The sequence below is a fragment of the Panthera tigris genome, chromosome C1, assembly GCF_018350195.1.
Source record: "Panthera tigris isolate Pti1 chromosome C1, P.tigris_Pti1_mat1.1, whole genome shotgun sequence".
Classification (NCBI taxonomy): Eukaryota; Metazoa; Chordata; class Mammalia; order Carnivora; family Felidae; genus Panthera; species Panthera tigris.
Genome location: NC_056667.1, coordinates 102317081 through 102338333, shown reverse-complemented (window position 1 = coordinate 102338333; position 21253 = coordinate 102317081). Strand labels below are relative to the sequence as shown.

General features: G+C 41.7%; 1 protein-coding gene and 1 long non-coding RNA gene across 3 annotated transcripts in view; one reads left to right on the top strand and one right to left on the bottom strand.

The window, feature by feature from the left end:
* The first annotated feature begins 473 nt into the window (after nt 1-473).
* Nucleotides 474-21253, top strand: part of FMO5 (flavin containing dimethylaniline monoxygenase 5) — a 33313-nt gene continuing 12533 nt past the window's right edge. Inside the window, exons 1-5 of the mRNA XM_007092578.2 lie at nt 474-1112; nt 1385-1557; nt 16498-16686; nt 18186-18348; nt 19378-19520. Coding sequence (XP_007092640.1) covers nt 1423-1557; nt 16498-16686; nt 18186-18348; nt 19378-19520 — 630 coding nt within the window. The 5' untranslated portion in view covers nt 474-1112; nt 1385-1422. The remainder of the gene's footprint in view (nt 1113-1384; nt 1558-16497; nt 16687-18185; nt 18349-19377; nt 19521-21253) is intronic.
* The window catches only part of LOC122240833, a 46360-nt gene continuing 26657 nt past the window's right edge, over nt 1551-21253 (bottom strand). For both annotated transcript variants that reach the window (XR_006220534.1, XR_006220533.1), the window contains exons 3-4: nt 6345-6498; nt 1551-2098 (exon numbers count right to left, since the gene is read on the bottom strand). This is a non-coding gene — a long non-coding RNA (uncharacterized LOC122240833). The remainder of the gene's footprint in view (nt 2099-6344; nt 6499-21253) is intronic.

The following is a 21253-nucleotide window of genomic DNA, read 5'->3' as shown; positions in this document are numbered from 1 at the left end:
CAACCCCTCACATCTATCAGAGCAGACTCCTGGGTTGGACAGGCGCTGATTCTGACTTGGTGTGTGAAATCCTACATCCCTTACACTGGCCTCCTCTGCATGATTTTATATTTGAAAAAAATTGTTTTTAATTTGTTTTTTTAATGTTTATTTTTGACAGACAGAGAGACAAAGCATGAGCAGGGGAGAGGTAGAGAGGGAGAGAGAGACAGAATCCAAAGCAGCTCCAGGCTCCAAGCTGTCAGCACAGAGCTGGATGCACGTGCAGGAGGGGCTAGAACTCACTGGCCCGATCTGTAAGATCATGACCTGACCCAAAGTCAGATTCTTGACCACCGACTGAGCCACACAGGCGCCCCTCAAGTTCTATTTTCAAAGTGGATATTTATGTTTTTAATCACATATGTAACTGTGTGAGAGAAACCACTTTTAAAAAGTTTTTCTATTTTATTGAAATTCTGTTTATGTTTGGACTTCTCTGCTAAACTATAAGCTTCTCTAAGGAGGAAACAATCCCTTTCTCACTGAACCCCAGCAGCCAGCTCAGTGCACAGGTATTGTAAGTAAATTTCTACCACCAGCGGGGAACTAAAGAGCCACTCTGTGAGGTGAGAGTGGGGTGGGAGGGGGAAGGAGGGTGCTGGGGTCTGTTTTAACAGATCTCCTGAAAGGCGTTCTCCACTCAAGCCTTTAGAGCGTGACTTGCTTTGGGGTTGTCGCTGGTTTCCCTTCACCAGGAGGAGTTTGTCACTTTAAGGCAGATACCAGGAAGTTAAAAGTGGATGTGGAAGGGCGGGGAGGGATAGAGACACAGGGCCACTCTGTCTCCAGGGAGGGTAGTTGCGTGTCTGGGCGGCCACAGCTGAAAAATAAAGGTTGTAGGATTTTTTTCTGCCCAAAGCAGGGTTGGCCCACGTTATATTTTCGCTGCAGGAGGGAGTGGGTGCCGCTGAGTGGCTGGGCTTTGGCTGGAGGGAGGTGGAGAGGAATGGCTCCTCCCCATTGGCTGTTGCTGTTTGCACTCAGTTGCTTTATATGTCTTTGATAACAGCTGAAGTGCAGAGTAGCCCCTGCATGACAGCTGAAAGATCGGCCAAGTGCTGCAAAAGACAGTGAGATGGGTTACCGCAGTGGGGCTCTCAGCTCTGGGTCTTGCAAACGCAGGGCTCCCATATCCCTTGCGCAGCCATTCCCTACAGCCAAAGGGAAGGCAGAATCTGGCTTCCCCCAAAGCACCTGTTGAGGCAGCATTTATTTGGATGCGGAGACCAAGGTCTCTCTTCCTCGAAATGTGTTAACTGATGTGTGCTTTCTGTCTTTTGTCCGTTTTTTGGTTTTGGTTTTTGTTGTTGTTGTTGTTGTTGTTGTTGTTGTTTTTGGACAGGTTACATTGATCCAGCCTGGTGAAGACATCTGGAGACCATGACCAAGAAAAGAATTGCTGTGATTGGAGGAGGTGCAAGCGGGCTCTCTTCTATCAAGTGCTGCCTGGAAGAAGGCTTGGAACCAGTCTGTTTTGAAAGGACTCATGACATCGGAGGACTCTGGAGGTTCCAGGTAAGTCTCCTGGTTCTTTAATACTTGTAAACCTCTCTGCCACTAAGGGCCCCACAGGAGTGTTAGTCTGCAACCTCAGGAGCTCCCCAGGTGCAATCTGAAACTTGAGCACACAGAAAGACCCAAAAAAGTGGCAGGCCACTCCAGGTTGGTAGGTGGCAGGTTTAAATAAGCAAGGGACCTTAAATATGAGGCTTGTCCTGGGCAGCAGTAATACACGTAGATCTCTGCACCCACCACATGTTAAAAATTCATATAGAGGCGTCAACTGGCTTCCATCAGTACCATGCACATGGTCTCAAAACCACATCACTAGGAAGGCAAGCAGAATACACATCCCAAGAAGTCTCTGAGGGTCCAATTCCTGGGTCAACCTGTGGTCACATCCTCTCGATGACCTCCTCCCAACATGCCACTTCTCCTGACCAGCTTTTACGGGGGGGGGGGGAGTGTCACACAACCCCCTCTTCCATAGTGTCCCCTAAGCAGTCAGCAAGGGGTTTCAGTATCACGGAGGTGGTTCATTTGGTGTCTGTCTGCACTGGGGGGCAGATACCATAGGAACAGTGCGGTTACATGCAAAAGAAAACACAGATTAAGATAATGATTCTCAAAACAATTATTTTTTCCACCAAGAGCTGCATGATTCCAACAACTGATTTATTAAGTTCCCTAGCTTGGGGGTGGCTCCTTCAGGGATTCACTTGTGTTCTCATGTGATTTAGTAAAGGCGATACATTAGCAGACTCATCAGGTATGAACACACAGCATACCTGTTCGGATAATGGCACGGGTGCCTCCTTTTGAGACAAAAATAATGCCCGAAGCCATTCTATTTTGGAGGGCAATTCTTCTCACTAGAGATATTTCAGTATTCAGTAAGGACAAGTTTTGTTGGTTATCATTTAATATTTCCTGGATGAATTTAGTAAGGGCATCTATATGTGCTATAACATCCACCGAACCAATGGAGGAAACAAAGACAACAGCCACAGCCAAATAATCCATGTCAGTGAAAGACACGGTGTACCTACCTAGTCTTGAGAAGAGAGAAATTGGCAACTATTGTTACCATGGTGGTGGGGAGGGGGGCGATTCTCCCCTGTGCCAAGGGAAAACCCACGGTGCAGTGGTCCCACCACCCAGGTGGGAGCCATAGCCAAAGATTTGTACCACTGAGCCCCTTTGGGTGGCTGCCCAATAAATACCCAGGTGATGTGACCAGTCAGTGCCAAACCAGTCACTTTCCCTTAATATGACAGGATGATTACACAGTTCCCATGATGTCTGTCTCATATTCCTGTTACAGCTGGGTTGGTTCTGTTTAGAATAACTTTTCTCTTACTAATAAAGGGGTGCCCAGGTGTTCGAATGTCCATAAACTCATCCCAGATCTGGCTCAGTGGTGGTATTTCTAGAACCAATCCATTCAGCAGTTCAATAAATGTGTAGTTTAATTCATAGAAAAAGAAGACCCATGCCCAGTGTTATTGATCGTGTGTGCCATGGGCCAGGTTTCCAGATTAGTACTGGTAACATCAGATGAAATCAAGAGTGCTAGTCCTAGCTCATCCTTCTTAATGTACTGTGTTAGGGCCTTTCAGTCCCTTTCCTGGAAAGGCGATACCCACCGTGGCAAGCCTGAGGAGCTAGAGGGGGACAGCTGCCCACATACCCATCGGTTGGATTGACTTCTTTGTTGGACATAGGAGTGGGCCCACTGTAGAAAGGTATTTCCATCAGGTGCCCATCCTGCAACTGGACACCAAAGGAGCAGCAGAGTCTAAGGTCAAACAGATGTTTAGTAGGAAATTGTATGGGGAGGTGTTTCCCTGCTACAAGAATGCCAAGGCCTCATCTTTAGATGTTAGTGTGGCTACAGTTTTAGGACTTTGACCAAGTCATGTATACCATACATGTTGGCCAGGGGAGGCGGCACTGTCAGGCGTGAGATGGATTAGGGGTGGGTTATGCCAGAGCAAGACCCCCATCTTCTCCCCCTCTTTTAATGGTACCTGTTCCATTGCAGGTATAGTATGTTTCAACAACAGGTTAAGCTTATAGCAGAACAATGGGATCCCAGAGGAGACTGAGTAGTTCCTCCTCACCCAGGAGTGCAAAATAACCCACCAATCCCAGCAGAACTTCCCACTGCAAATTCCAGTAGATAATGCCTTTCCCAGGTGTGATGGGATTTGGTGTTTTCAGCAGCATAACTTGTTGATTCTTGGTATGAGTTGGGGCAACAGGTCTTACTGGTTGATCATGAAAATGTGTTAATGCCTGGAATGGTACCTTAGTCTACTTGGCCAAGGTGGTTTTACCTGTTAGTAATGTCATCTGCTCCTTTAATATTCCATTTTTCTTTTCTACCAACCCTGCTGCTTGGGAGCAGGAACCTCTTTTTACTGTCAAGACTCTTTTTTTAATGTTTATTTATTTTGAGAGGGAGAGAGAATCCCAAGCAGGCTCCATGCTGTCAGCACAGAGCCCGATGTGGGACTTGATCTCACAAACCATGAGCCAAAATCAAGAGTCAAATGCTTAACTGACTGAGCCACCCAGGCACTCCTCACTGTCATAACTTTGACCAGTCTTGCACATCATGACCCTTGAAATGGGACCCTCCCCCCCACCATCACATCTATTGATGAGGGTATCCATACATGATATTCAGTTTCTATAATCCCCTAATGGTGACAGCCTGGTTTACATAGTGCCAGGGGAAAGTTTGGACTAGGCCAGACGCCAGTGTCCACACAAACCAGGGCATATGTACAACCTTCACACAGAGGGACGGAGATGATATAATCAATTTGCCAGTCCCATACTGGTTGAGAATGCTGGTGGGTGACTCAAGATTCCTTTGGTATTTACCTTTGGCATTGTTTAGAACACACAAAACATGAGTCACTATAGTTCAAGGGCAATACGGGCTAAGGTATCAGCTTCCTGATTGCCAGGGGATGTCATACTTTATAAGCAGGGATGTAGAAGACAGCCTGTACCACAGCCCCTTGTAGGTAGACCCAAACGTCTTTTTACATATCCTGATCCCCACAAGGGCTTATTTATAATCATCCACCCCTCGGCTTCCCAATGCCCAAGCCATGGGTCTCATCCCTTTAAAACAATCCAATTGTCAGTGCAAAGGGTTAACAAAGGATTAACAGCTAGAACTTACGAGCGATTGATCGCCAGCCAAGCATTCTGAGTTCAGCCCACTGGCTGCTGAACTTTGTTCTTTGTTCCTGTTTCCATCCAGATGGTGTCATTACTGGGTTAAGTAGTGACTGCAGTCCTCACAGAGGGATTTCCTGGACTAGACCCATCTGTGTACCAGACATCAGCCAAAATTTCCCCACTACCTCCCCACAGGCTACAGGGACACAACAGGTATAGGGGCAGGGGCACTTGGAGGATCGATATACCCCACAGGTCCTAACTGTACCTGCATTTCTAGTAGGCTGGTGGACAGGGCGCTCCTCTGCTGCAAACAGGCATGCCACTCAATCACAGTGGGAGTTTGAGCCATAGCAGAGGTGGGTCAATGGAACGTATTCTCAACCCATCCCTTCATAGGTAGGGAAGCTCTTACCACAATGTGCTGTTCCTTAGTGAGAGGCTTAACCTGAAGGGGACCTTGGTATGCTGATAGGAGCTGTTGCTCTATGGTGGTATGTCAGGTTGTTGCCTGCTTCCAGAGCTGAGACAAAATCCTAGGAGTACTCTCCCCTTCTCATTTCTGCCAGTGTCCAGCTCATATATTCCGGAGTCACAGACCCATCTAATTCAAATGGCAGTCTTGCTTGAGCGATGCTCAGAACTAACCTGCCTTCTAGCATTTTGGCCTTTCAAAGACAGCTTACTGCTCTGATCCCCAGTTGGGGGGGGGGGTGTCTTACTGTTCTTTACCAGGTGATATAGTCCTCCAAAGCCCCTAAATCCCTACAAAGACTGGCATCTCATTCACATTCTTAGGGGTTGGATAGGCTTGCACCTATCTGGGACAACAGAAGTCTTATACGACCAGACAACTCCCAAAAACTTTACAGTGATGTCTTGGCCTTGAATTTTGTGGGTTCACTGCCCATCCTCTCTCTCTCCAATAAAGCTTCCAGGGTGTCCTGCAGCAGAAGCAAGTCTTCCCATGTTAACATTGTATTATCAATGTAATGGGCCCATTTTAGTGATATGGAGAAGGAGACCAGGGTGGGTCTCAGGCTCCCATCCCATGACATAGGGTAGGGCTGTGCAGGTAACCTTGGAGAAGCACTTGGAAGGCCCATTGTTGCCTCTCCCATGTAAACGCCAATTGGTCTTGTGACTCAGTGGTCAGGGGTGTACTGAAAAAAGGCATTTGCTAAGTCCAGTGCAGCACAGTGCACTCCTAGGACTCTGGCCAAGGTATCTAAGATGGTGGCAATGTTGGGCACCGCTGTCTGGATGGGGACGCACTACCTTGTTCAATTCTAGGTAGTGTGCAGTCATTCACCATGAGCCATCTGACTCTTCCACTGGCAATGTTGGGCTGTTGAAAGCACTATGGTCACTTACTGCAGTTTTGGATTGCTTCTCCTAGTTCCTTGTGCCCCACAGGCAATTTATATTGTTTCACAGTTACCAGTCTGCAAGGATGACAGGCTTACTGGTTGCCAGTTGACCCTTCTCCTCAGCACTTGTTTGATTTACCCAGAATTCAATGGAGATTTGCCCAAAGATAGGAGAAGGGGTGAGGAGCCTCCAATTGCCTAAGCCTAGCCTTTTAGTCAACCAGTGATCATTACCTCTTGATGACCTCCTCCAACAACAAGATATTTTATCTTTCATCAGGAAATGTATGATGGGTTTAACAATGATTAAACTTGGAAGAATTCAACCTGCTGACCTCTTCTCAGCTGCTACCACCTCAGGTGCTATTCAGGTTCTTCTTTCCCTATGCTGGAAGCAAAATAGGACACAGGTTTCTTTACTGATGTCTATGAAAATGCCCCAGAGATCATTTTCATTTAATGAGTTTTGCTGCTATCTGAAAGAGAGTAACAATGTTGCGGGTGGGCAGTGTGAGGGTGGAGTGTAAAAAAATAACAAATATTAGAAAATGTAAAGTGGTGGGGTGCCTGGGTGGCTCAGTTGGTGAAGGGTCATTCACATGATCCCACGGTTCTTGAGTTCAAGCCCTACATCAGGCTCTGTGCTGACAGCTTGGAGCCTAGAGCCTGCTTCAGATTCTGTGTCTCCCTCTCTCTCTCTGCCCCTCTGCTGCACTTCCTCTCCGTCTTTCTGTTTCATATAAATAAACATTTTTAAAAAAGAAAAGAAAAGAAAATGTAAAGTAGTTAGAAAATTTAGAGTGGTTGCTCCTGGTCTGCATTAATAAGTAAGTGATCTTGAAATACCTGCTTACAACTCCTTCCAGGGATCCCCTTTTCAGTCCTCTCTAACTTTATGATCCTTCCACTCCCCTCTCATCCCCTCTCCTTCTTTCAGTTCTGGTTCAATGTAAAAAACTTTTTTTATGTTTTTATAACTTATTTTTGAGAGAGAGAGACAGAGCATGAGCAGTGGGAGAGGCAGAGAGAGAGAGGGAGACAGAGTCCGAAGCAGGCTCCAGGCTCTGAGCTGTCAGCACAGAGTCCGATGTCACGGAGCCCGATGTTACAGAGCCTGATGCTCGAATCACAGACTGCTAGGTCATGAGCCGAAGTCAGAAGCTTAACCGACTGAGCCATCCAGACGCCCCAAGGATTTATTTATAAAGCATAAATATATTTGCTGTGTGCTCCAAGTCAGCACAGAGCCCAATACGGGGCTCAAACTCACGGCCTGTCTTAAGAGGGCAGAGGGTGCCTGCAACTGGGATTTCTTGTCCTTGCATATATTCAGTTTTAAAATTGAGTTATTAATATGTACATCCAGTCCTACAACTTGTTACTAAGTTTAGGTATCATCTACTTAAAAGATAGTTAAAATAATTATATGCCAAAGAATACCAACCTCCTTTACTGATCTTCAAAGTGGCATGCATTTGGGTTTGCTTTTCAAATCACTTTTTAGGGGCACCTGGGTGGCTCAGTTGGTTAAGCGTCTGACTTCAGCTCAGGTCATGATCTCATGGTTTGTGAGTTTGAGCCCTGCATTGGGTGGGCTCTGTGCTGACAGCTCAGAGCCTGGAGCCTGCCTCCCTCTGTCTCTGCCCCTTCCCTGCTCACACTCAGTCTCTGTCTGTCTCTCAAAGATAAACAAACATTAAAAAATAAAATAAAATCACTTTCTAAACCAATGAATGGCATTAAGGTGTCCAGATGTGTTTCAGATTTCATAAAAGAAGACAATGTTGACCAACTGCTTAAAAATGGCTTTATAGCATCTTGACTCTGTCTTGAGGAACAAACTCTATTTGACAATAGTCCTTATTCAGACCTAGAGTGAATACTCCTTGGAAGAACCCCCATGCCTTAGTTTTGGGCACAAGCTGAAAAGGCTGTTAATTAGTGTTTGGTAATTAGTAGAAAATCATACTTTTGAAATCCAGCCAGAACTTAGTATAGAGGTTAAAATCACAGCCTGCGTTCAAATCCTGTGTCTGTACCTACTAGCAGAAAAAAATCAAGAGTCAGAAGTTTAAATGTCTGAGGCACCCAGGTGCCCCTGTTATTATTATTATTATTATTATTATTCAGAGACCCTGGAGTGGGGCCCAACCTTTTGGTGTCTTTGGCAAGCATCACAGCCAGGTTTGGCAATGACTGATCAGGCATGAAATCACTTCAGGACCCCATTCTACCTGATTATCAGGTTTCTGGCTTTTAATTCCAAAGTGGTTTAAACTTGTTCTCTGTTAAAAACTTAACTTGAGGGGCGACTAGATGGCTCAGTCAGTTAAGCGTCCAACTTTGGCTCAGGTCATGATCTCATGGATCATGAGTTCAAGTCCTGCATCGGGCTTTGCTTCCTTAAAAATAAATAAGCTATATTTCATCATAACTCTCTAACCTCTGTTAAGACAGACTACATCTGTGCCCATTATTATATTGTATGTAATATACTTACACATATACATACATGTACACACACACACAGTGGGTTTCCGTAGTGTAGTGGTTATCACGTTCGCCTCACACTATATTTCTAGAGCCAAGTGTAATGCTTGGCACATGTTAAGTGTCAAATATATTTATGCTTTATAAATAAATCCTTGGGGCGCCTGGGTGGCTCAGTCGGTTAAGCTTCTGACTTCGGCTCATGACCTCGCAGTCTGTAATTCGAGCCCCGCATCAGGCTCTGTGCTTACAGCTCAGACACTGGAGCCTGCTTCGGATTCTGTCTCCCTCTCTCTTCCCTGCTTGGCTCTGTCTCTCTCTCTCTCAAAAATAAATAAACATTAAGAAAAATTTTTTTAAATTCCTCGAGAAGCACAATGTCTTGATTGGCTGCTTAGAATACTTGTGGAGGGACACCTGGGTGGTGAACTGATTTCAGTTCAGGTTGTGATCTCACCATTTGTGGGTTCGAGCCCCGTGTCAGGCTCTGCACTTGATAGCATGGAGCTGATTGGGATTTTCTGTGTCTCCCTCTGTCTTTGCTCCCACCCCACTCATGAGCGTGCAGGCTCTCTCTCTCTCTCTCTCTTTCTCTCTCTCTCAAAATAAACAAACATTTAAAAAAAAAAGAATGCTTATGGAAATAGAGACTTTCATTCTCATATATTCCAGTTATACAGTTGTGGGTCCTGAGGTATTATAAACATCCATTAATTTGGAAATAAACATCTCTTACATGCCAATGTTGTTTTGTCAAGAGTTTCCTCTGAGATCTGTTTCTACCACCCCCTTGCTTATTATTTGGAGTCCTGCTTCCTCACCCCCACAACCTTTCTGTGATTCACTGGGGGTTTCACACATAGGATCATCCCAAGCACTTTGGAATTCTACCATTGCTGCCACGTGTCCAGTAAGACATCGGGCACTGAGGGCTACCATTTTCTTTTTCTTGTGATAGGTCTTAGAGATTCAGCATACATGTTTTTCTTCTCAGACACTGTTGCTTGCACTCTCCCATCTCTTTTCCTATGTCTCCATTCCACTTGCAAAACAGGAGTAGGATTCAGTCTCCACTTGCCTTCTTCTTGTTATTGCTGAATACTTTGCAGTAATAATTACTTATAAGTTCTCAAGACATTAATTTCAGTCATTTCTTGGTCTCCTCATTAACATTAGATCAGACTGATAGTGGAAAGTAGGTGCTAATGGGAGATGTATCTTTTTGATTCTTCACACTTTAATATTACTTTAGGAGTGAAATAGCTTTAAAATGATAAACTCCTTATGAATGCTGAGGATTTAATACGTATTTAATGCTGGAAAATACTTTTTTCAGAGTCTTTAGTCAATCTGAGTTTTCTAAATCCTTAAAGCATACCAAAGCAGTGCTTTTCGAACTTTAATGTGCATATGAATCACTGGAGATTTTGCCAAAATGCATTCTGATTCATTAAACTGGAGTGCTGCCAAAATTCTGCATTTCTTTCTTAAATTTTTTCTTCCAAAATTTTATTTAGATTCAAGTTAGTTGTGTACATATAGTGTAGTACTGGTTCCAGGGGTAGAATTTAGTGACTCATCACTTACATATAACACCCAGTGCTCATCACAAGTGCCCTCCTTAATGCCCATCACCCATTTAGCCCATCCCCCCCACCCACCTCCCCTCCAGCTACTGTCACTTTGTTCTCCATAATTAAGAATCTCTTAGGGTTTGCTTCCCTCTCTGTTTTTATATCTTATTTCATTTTTCCTTCCCTTCCCCTTTTAAGAAACAAATGTTCGTCATTTGTTTCTTAAATTCCATATGAGTGAAATAATATGATATTTGTCTTTCTGTGACCAATTTTGCTTAGCATAATACCCTCTAGCTCCATCCATGTCATTGCAAATGGCAAGATTTCATTCTTTTTGATGGCCGAGTAATATGCCATTGTACATATATACCACATCTTTATCCATTCATCAGTCGATGAATCAGTTTGGGTTCTTGCCATACTTGGGTTACCACTGATAGTGCTGCTATAAACATTAGGGTGCATGTGCTCCTTCAAAGATTCTGCATATCTGATAAGCCCCTAGGTTATACAGATGCTGCTAATCTGAGAACTACATTTCCAGTTGTAAAGCTCTAAACAGCATATGTAGGGGTGCGTGACTGGCTCAGTCAGTAGAGCATGTGATTCTTGATCTCAGGGTTGTAAGTTTGAGCCCCAGGTTGGGTGTAGAGATTACTTAAAAATAGTATCTTAAAAAACAGAGTATATATATATATATATGTAATATAAAGAAAGATACCATGTGTATACAATATAATGTAAAATGTGGTGTATTGATAAATGTTAATTTAAAATATAAAAACATTATTTTTAATTAAAAAAATTTTTTTAAATGTTTATTTATTTTTGAGAAAGAGTGAGACACAGCGTGAGCAGGGGAGGGCCAGAGAGACAGCGAGACACAGAATCCGAAGCAGACTCCAGGCTCTGAGCTGTCAGTGCAGAGCCCAACGTGGGACTCAAACCACGAACTGTGAGATCATGACCTGAGCTAAAGTTAGACGCTCAACTGACTGAGCCACCCAGGAGCCCCTATTTATTTTTGAGAGGGAGAGAGAGAGAGCACAAGCAGGGGAAGGGCAGAGAGAAAGGGAGGTAGAGAGAATCCCAAGCAGGTTCCACGCTGTTAGTGAATAGCCTTACGAAGGGCTCAATCCCATTAACTGTGAGATCATGACACTAGCCAAAATCAAGAGTCGGGTGTTTAACTGACTGAGCCACCCAGGCATCCCTAAAATATAAAGTTAAGTAATAAATACCCTTATATGAGTAGCTTTAAAAAAATTTAGGGGCACCTGGGTGGCTCAGTTAAGCCCATGACATTGGCTCAGGTCACGAATTTACAGTTCATGAGTTGAAGCCCTGTATCAGGCTCTGTGCTAACAGCTCAGAGCCTGAAGGCTGCTTCAGATTCTGTGTCTCCCTCTCTCTCTGCCCCTACCTTGCTTGCGCTCTGTCTCTCTCTCTCGCAAAAATAAACATTAAAAAATAAATAAATAAATAATTCTTAAATTTATTAACTCTCTTCCCACCAAAAAAAAAAAAAAAAAAAAAGATGAATGAATACAGAAGCACTCCAAAGAGGGTATAGAGCAGTGGTGCTCAGCAGTGGCTGTACTGTGAAGAGTTACCTGGGAAACTTTAACAAATACTGATGTCAGTGCATCCAGAGATTCTTCTTTTATTGGTCTGTGGTCTCAATAAAGCTCTCCATTACTTATTTCTCATTGCAATTGATGTGGAGACCTTTTCCCTATAGTTTTTACCCCAGCTTTCCCAGGTGATAAATGAGGATGACATTGTACCTTTTTTTAAATGTTTATTTATTTATTTTGAAAGACAGAGAGAGACAGTGCATGCACATGGGTTCCCATGAGCAGGGCAGGCACACAGAGGGAGGGAGAGAGGGAATCTCAAGCAGGCTCCACACTGTCAGCACACAGCTCTACACGAGGCTTCAACTCACAAACCATGAGAGCATGACCTGAGCTGAAGTCGGACGCTTAACCCACTGAGCCACCTAGGCACCCTATCAGGCTTCCCTTGTTTTGATGACCTTGACAGTTTTGAGGATTATTAGTTATTTTATAGAATGTCCCTCAGTCGGGATTTGCCTGATGTTTTTATCACCGTTAGACTGCGGCTATGGATTTGGGGGAAGAAGACCATAGAGGTAAAGTAACATTCTCATCATATCACATCAGTAGTATGTACTCTCAATATGACTTACCACTATTGATGTTAACCTTGATGACCTTGTGTTTGTCAGATTTTGCCACTGTAAAGTCCCTCGTCTTTTTTTCTCCCTTGCCATACTATACACTCCTTCCCATACTCTACTCTTTGAAAGAAAGTCACTATGCACAGTATACACTTAAGGACAAAGTTGGCTTTTCTAGACCTTTTGTCTTTCAATATAAACTTTAGTATCAAGTTGTCACTGTCTACAAAATACCTTGCTGGGATGTTGGTTGGGATTGCACTGAACCTATAGATCACCTTAAGAAGAACTGATATCTTAACAATGTTGAGTCCTTCAATCTACAAGCACCAAAGATCTTTCTACTTATTTAGAACTTTGATTTTTTTCATCTGTGTTTTATAGTTTCTGCATATAAGTCTTACACATATTTTATTAGATTCATGACTAAGTATTTAGTTTTGTGGGTCCAATTGTAAATAGTATTTTTTTTGTAAATTTAAATTCAATCACTCATTTCTGGCATATAGGAAAGTAATTGGCTTCGTATATTAACCTTGTATCCTCCAACCCTGCTATACTTGCTTATTAGTTCCAGGTTGTTGTGGGTTTTTTTTTCTGTTTTTTTAATCCATTGGGATTTTCTACATAAACGGTGATGTCACCTATGGATAAAAATAGTTTTATTTCTTCATCCCAATCTGTATACTTTTATTTCCTTTCCTTTTTTTTTTTTGCTTTAATGCCACTTTATTTATCTTTGTTTATTTATTATGTTTTTATTTATATTCCAGTTAGTTAACATACAGTGTAATATTACTTTCAGGTAAACAATATAGTGATTCAACACATCCATAAAACACCCATTGCTCATCACGACAAGTACACTCCTTAATCCCCATCACCTATTTAACCCATCACCCTACCCACCTTTTCTCTGGTAACCATCAGTTTGTTCTCTGTAGTTAAGAATCTGTTTCTTGGTTTACCTCTCTTTTTTTCCCCTTTGCTTGTTTGTTTTGTTTCTTAAATTCCACATATGAGTTAAATCATATGGCATTTGTCTTTCTCTGGCTTCTTTGATTATGTCATTATGACTTAGCATAATACTCTCTATCTCCATCCACATTGTTGCAAATGGCAAGATTTCATTCTTTTTATGGTTATTATTCCAGTGTGTGTGTGTGTGTGTGTGTGTGTGTGTGTGTACACACACACACATACATACCATGCTTTCTTTATCCATTCATCAGTCTATGAACACTTGGGCTATTTCCATAGTTTGGCTACTGTAGATACCATTCCTGTAAACATTGGGGTGCATGTATCCCTTTGAATTAGTATTTTTGTATTCTTTGGATAAGTACCCAGTAGTGCAATTGCTGTATCATAGGATAGTTCTATTTTTAACTTTATTGGAACCTCCATACTATTTTCCCCAAATAGCTAAAGCAATCTTGAAAAAGAAAAGCAAAAATGGAGGCATCACAATTCCAGACTTCAAGTTATATTGAATATAATATATATATATATATATATATTATATATATAGTGATCCAAATAGTATGGTACTGCTACAAAAACAGACATATGGATCAATAGAACAAAATAGAAAAACCAGAAAGGAACCCACAACTATATGGTCAATTAATGTTTGACAAAGCAGGAAAGAATATCCAACAGGAAAAAGTCTCTTCAAAAATGGTGCTGGGAAAACTGGGCAGCAATGTGCAAAAGAATTAAAATGGACCACTTTCTTACACCACACAGACAAATAAATTCAAGGGGTGCCTGGGTGGCTCAGTCGGTTGAGCGTCCCGACTTCAGCTCAGGTCATGATCTCACAGTTCGTGAGTTCGAGCCTCGCGTCAGGCCCTGTGCTGACAGCTCGGAGCCTGGAGCCTGCTTCTGATTCTGTGTCTCCCTCTCTCTCTGCCCCTCCCCAGCTCATGCTCTGTCTCTCTCACTCTCAAAAATGAATAAATGTTTAAAAAAAAATTTTTTTAAGAAAAAAATTCAAAATGAATTAAAGACCTAAATGTGAGACATAAAACCATAAAAATCCTAGAGGAGAACATGAGCAGTAACCTCTTTGACATCAGCCATAGCAACTTCTTTCTAGATATGTCTTCTAAGGCAAGGGAAACAAAAACAAAAATAAACTCTGGGGACCTCATGAAAATAAAAAGCTTCTGCACAGCAAAGGAAACAATCAAGAAAACTAAAAGGCAACCTTCAGAATGGAAGAAGATATCTGCAGATGACATATCTGATAAAGGGCTAGTATCCAAAATATATAAAGAACTTATAAAATTCAACATCCAAAAAACAATCCAATTTCAAAATGGACAAAAGACATGAATAGACATTTTCCAAGGAAGACATACAGATAGCCAACAGACACATGAAAAGATGCTCAACATCACTTATAATCAGAGAAACACAAATGAAAACTACACGAGATATCACCTCACACTTGTCAGAATGGCTAAAATCCACAACACAAGAAACAACAGGTGCTGGTGAAGATGTGGACAAAGGGGAACCTTCTTGCATTGTTGGTGGGAATGCAATCTGGTACAGCCACTATTTCCTTTTCCTGTCTTATTGCACCAACTAGGATTTCTAGTATAGTGTTGAACATGAGTGGTGAGAGAGGACATCTTTGCCTTGTTCCCAACTGTAGGGGGAAATTGTCCATTTTCTCACTATTAAGTTATGAAGTTAGCTGTAGGTATTTTGTCAGTTGTTTTTATCAAATTGAAGAAATTTTCTCTTTTCTTAGTTTGCTGAAGGCTTTTTTTTTTTTAAAGTCATGTATGGGTGTTATATAAACAACATTTCACAAAAACAGAAGAAAAAAATACTACCTCCTTAGTAAATCAACTTGTTTTTCCTATTTTCAGGCTATACTGACTTAAAAATAAATGAAATAGGGGCACTGGGGGGCTCAGTCATTTGAGTGTCTGACTTCAGCTCAGGTCATGAGCTGCAGTCAGTGAGTTAGAGCCCTGCGTCGTGCTGGGCAGCACAGCCCTGTCTGTGCTGACAGCTCAGAGCCTGGAGCCTGCTTCCAATTCTGTGTCTCCCTCTCTCTCTGCCCCTCCCCTGCTTGTGCTGTCTCTGTATCAAAAATTAATAAACATTAAAAAAATTAAAAATAAATAAATAAGTGAAATATATTCAGAGAGAACTACCTAACAGGAGAGAACTTATACAATGTATAATTATATAAATGTGGGTAGACATAGGTATACAATTGCCCTATGCATACATAGTTTTATGCATTTGGTGGTGAGAATGTGAATTTAATTTTGTAATATTACCTTTTTAACTAAAAATCATATCATAGGCCATTTTCAGTGTTCCTACATAGATTTGAAAGTTATAGTTTAGGGGCATCTGGGTGGCTCAGTTGGTTAAGTGTGCGACTTCAACTCAGGTCATGATCTCATGGCTCATGGGTCCAAGCCCCACGTCAGGCTCTGTGCTGACAGCTTAGAGCCTGGAACCTGCTTCAGGTTCTGTCTCCATCTCTCTCTGCCCCTCCCCTGCTCACATTCTTTCTCTTTCTCTCTCTCTGTCTCTCTCTCAAATATAAATAAACATTAAAAAAATTTTTAAAGAAAATTATAGTTTAGATGTCTCCAAATTCATTTTCTGCTATGGTCTCTTCACTCACATATTTAGAACTTCAGCTGGGATAAATGGAATTTCCAAGGGCTAGCTGCATATCTCTGTTTCCCAAACATTCTCTTCATGTGGCTGACTTGGGCTTACTCACAGAATGGTGGCTTAAGGTAGTTGGACTTCTTACATAACTGCTGAATCCTGCCAGATCAAGCTTTCTAAGAGACAGAGGCCAAAAGCTGCAAGACTCCTTAGGACTGTCTTGGAAGCTATTGGGTATCATTCCAACTTCATGCTGTTGGTCAAAAACAAGTCATAGAGACCACTCAGATTCAAGGGGAAGAGACTACCCAAGGGCACAAATACCTGGAGGTGTGAAGGGATGTATGTGTCTGTATAACTTTTTCATTGGCATTTCTTTCAGAAAACTTTTTCAAATGTTTAGTGACTGTTTATAAACCATAAAGTTAATTCTCAAGTTGCTATGAATGCTTCTTACTTACTGTAGGAAAATCCTGAAGAAGGAAGGGCCAGCATTTACAAATCAGTGATCATCAACACTTCTAAGGAGATGATGTGCTTCAGTGACTATCCCATCCCAGATCATTATCCTAACTTCATGCACAACTCCCAGGTCCTGGAGTATTTCAGGATGTATGCCAAAGAATTTGATCTTCTAAAATATATTCGATTGAAGGTAGGAAATTTTGTGAGTGTCTTTGTGTTTGAAGTTGTCAAATAAATGAATAATGTGGTTTCATTTACCAGTGTTTACAAGTAAAGACTGGCTTAATATGCCCACATATCTATCCTATCCAGACAACAACTCTATTCTTATGTCTTCTCTGTGCCTGAAATATATCCATGGAAAGGTCCTTTTTCTGTGTATTTTGGGCTTTAGATCTTGGAAGCCACCTGCCAGAATGGTTCCATTCCTTCATTTTATACTATCTAATTGCAATAAAACAAATGAGGGGAAATGCTTTCCCAGTTAGAGAGGGGAACTGACAGATATGGGAATTTAAAACCTTCTCAGTCCGCCACAACTTACCTGCTACTGCTTAGCCTTTTATACTTTCTGAAGTACTTGCCAATGCATTAGTTTTATGTGATCACAACAACCCAGTGAAGCAGTTATCGGGAACTTATTGAGGAAGCCAAGAAGTTAACTCTGGTGTAGAAGAAAGAACACTGAAATGGGGAATGAAAATTTGAGTTCTAGTCTTTGCTCTACCACTAATCAACTTGTGACCTCAGGCAAGTAAGTTCCTAAACTTTGATGTCTCTTGTTTGTAAAAATTTTCTTGTTTGTAAAACAAGATGGTTGTACTAGATCACTCCAATGGTTCCTTACTGTTAAGTCTTCCATGATTTTTCTGTCATCTTTAACCATGGCCATAAAAAACAAAACAACAACAACAACACAGATATTTCTGACAACTGGCAAAAAGCCTAAATCTTCTACCTTTTTGTTTCCCCCTGTGATGAGAACTATTTGGATCTACTCTCTCAACAACTTTTTTTTTTAATTTTTTTTTTTAGTGTTTTATTTATTTTTGAGACAGAGAGAGACTGAGCATGAGCAGGGGAGGGGCAGAGAGAGAGGGAGACACAGAATCCGAAGCAGGCTCCAGGCTCTGAGCTGTCAGCACAGAGCCTGACGCAGGGCTCGAACTCACAAACCGCAAGATCATGACCTGCACAGAAATCAGACACTTAACTGACTGAGCCACCCAGGTGCCCCAGAGCTACCCAGGCACCCCTCAACAACTTTCAAATAGGACTTGTCTGGAGGTCAGGGGAGGAATAGGCACTTAATGCATGGGGTGTCTCAGAAGCACTGGAGAAGCCGAAGTTCTATTCGAGTGTTGCATGACATCTTAGGTACTGGTCTAAGAGAACTAGTAATTTGCACTTTTCTAGAAGCAGGGGAGAGTGCGGCATTATCCTGCCATTTTATTTCGCCTGCCTCACGGGAGTTTTCTCACTCTGACCCCAGCCCCAAACAAAAAAGTTCTTATTTGTGAAATATGAAAATTAAATATTCCTGCATTAGCTCTATTATGTGATATCATACTTGTGATATCATATGTGATATCATATGTGTTAATACCCTGCAAAGAGAGACATGTCAGGGAAGATGTCCACTGTACAGGCTATGGTTACAGTCTCCCGTAGCTATCACTTTTCTTTCAGACCACTGTGTGCAGTGTGAAGAAGCAGCCTGATTTCTCCACTTCAGGCCAATGGGAGGTAGTTACAGAATCTGAAGGGGAAAAGGAGGTAAATGTCTTTGATGGAGTCATGGTTTGCACCGGCCATCACACCAATGCTCACTTACCCTTGGAAAGCTTCCCTGGTGAGTAGTCTACAAGGAGGGAAGCCTGTGTGCCATGCCCGTGATTGATCTCTGAGGAATGGGAAAATGGTGGTCTAAGTGATTCCTACCTTGGGATGAAAAAAGGGCTTATAATAATTCTACATGTTCCCCTAAAAGATGTTGGGGTGACTTTGATTATTGCCATTTGGGAGGCAGAAATAACATTATTTTCGGGGACTAGAGAAAAATTAGAAGGCTCTATCTTTGGTTTCACAACAACCTTAGTTTTTCTAAGGATCAAAAGAAAGAACAGGAACTTGAAGGTTGAAGGATTTTTCAGCAATTGAGGAAACAAATGAATATTGAGTTTCTAAGGAAGAAATTAAAACTTCAAGAAAGAAGTTAATTATAGTCTTTGACCTGGATTTTCATTTTGAAAAAAACAAAGCACTCTATTTATTATATTCTAGAGTATATGAAAACATATAACTCCAATTGAAATGGAAGTATTTAATTTTATTTCTTTTGAGACAGAAAGAGAGAGAGAGAATGCACACGAGCATGTGTGTGTGCACACATGAACAGGGGAGGGGCAGAGGGAGAGGGAGAGAGAGAACCCCAAGCAGGCTCCTCACCCTCGGCATGGAGCAGCCTGACTCAGGGCTTGATGTGCAAACCGTGAGATCATGACCTGAGGGAAATCAAGTCAGTTGGCTTAACCAACTGAGCCACCCAGGCACCCCAAAAATAGGTATTTAAAGAGGATGAAAAGACAAAAGATAATGGAGATTTTCTGAAGGAGTTTGGATTTGGGAGTCCACAAGTCCAAAATATAAACAGATCCTGAGTTAAGCCGACTATTCATGATAAGGAAATCACAAGATTCTGCTCTGAGACTGTGAGAAAAGAAAATAGGCAAATATATTCAGAAAGGCAAGAGTGCGGCTGTGTAAAGGGAGACTATATGGAGATGTGTGCTTAAACTCTACACACCGCTAACAGAATGAATGATTTGACAAATGATAGCAGATAAACCTCATCGGATAATTCTTTTCCCTTCCCTTGCAGGAATTGAGAAGTTCAAAGGACAGTACTTCCACAGCCGGGACTATAAGAATCCAGAGAGTTTCACTGGAAAGAGAGTCATTGTAATTGGCATTGGAAATTCTGGAGGGGATCTGGCTGTGGAAATTTCCCACACAGCCAAGCAGGTTTGAATCAGTAAATTATTTTGCTTCACCAAAGAAGCTGTATGTGGACCCAACATAGAGTATAAATACCTCTTCATATAGCCCATATAGCAGCAAACACAGGGCTTGGCTCTGTGACCTCAGTTGGCAACATTATGTTGATGATATGAGGGAGCCAACATTCCCTGTTAGATTCCCATCATTCAGTTGACCTCACACTAAAGAATCCCAGTGATCCCAATCAGCTGTCTCTTCTGAATGTGCCTCTGACTTTAAAGACCATGCAGTTCCTTGGGGAGTTTGGTCGAATGCAGCCTTCAGAGTGTGGCTCTTGTTTAGGACAGCAGAAGTGCCACAGTCTTACTTGAAGGAAAGCACACTGGTTTAGCTGAAGGCTTTGTGCTCATAGGATGGTGGGTGGGGGAATTTTCCTCTTCTCTCCCCAAATGGAAAAAAAGAAGCAGTCTAATCTTTCCGAAGATAACGTGGATATCAGTATGGAAAGCATCCACACTGTGGTACATGCAAGTTCGCCTCAGCTCTGCATACAGTTCAGTAATAGAAGGACATTCACCCTAAAGCAATTTCTATGTCCTAGAGGTCTTTTTTGTTTTGTTTTGTTTTTTATCATAGATTTTGAACTAGGAAGAGAGTCCCTTCATTGTTAATTCCTAGAAAAAGATGTGTCGTTGTTACATTTTGTTATTCGTATCTTTATCGAATCATAACTTTATTGGCAATAGGGGAATGTCTGGTTGTTTTCTAGTAACTTTAATTAAGCTGTGTTTCTCCACAAATATGTTTTAAATTACTATTTTTCAATAGAAGTTTAATGCTGCAACTTTGTTAAGTGACCTTTACTCAGAAACTCCATTCAATAACACTTCTCAGTACTATCCCCATCCATCACCACAAAAGTAATTTCATATGTTATTCCATGCATCAATTCAACAAGCTTTATCAGGAAATTGGTATTAAAAAAAGGGTTAAAATGTGTGTAGGTGTAATGATGAAAGATTGTGCAAGGTATATGGTGGGGATCCAAACATGTTGAATGGTCAGTTATAAGGGCGCTGAGACTTCCATGCACTGAGGAACTGTAGATTGGCAAAGAACAAAGCATCTAGAGCGGGTGGAGATAAGGTGGCTGTGTCTGAGAAAGGCCGGGACAATGCACAGCAAAACCATGTCTGCGTGGCAGGGGCAGTGCCGACATCCCACAAAGCAAGCCAAAGACACTCACTTGCCAGGTTCTAACTTTTTGCTTTATGTATTAAATTGTATTTATTAGAATTTGTTTGTAAATCAAAAAATTTAAGTGGATCTGTAAGTTTCAGTATATCAAGGAAGTTTTGGTATAATAATTCTTGTGGTAAAATGCTTTTGTGAAGAGAACATATCTGTTTCTTATAAAACAACTTTCCTCACATTTTTTCTTATAAATCCATTTTTCTTATAAATATGGTGGTAAAACAAGGTATAGATAGAAAACTGAAATAAGAAGTATGATGATAACCATTAAGCATTTATTGAATATTTACCATATGCCACACCCTTTGCAAAAACACTAATTCTGACAACAGCCTTGCGATGCATTATTGTCACAATTTTGTATGTAGGGAGCCTTTTAATTGAGACTCTGAGCATTTATAGGACTCATATACTTTTATAACAAAAGTTATACAGACTGCACATAAAGCTGTGTGATTCCTAGGACCACGCATACTCTTTAGACTATGATATGTCAAAGTGCT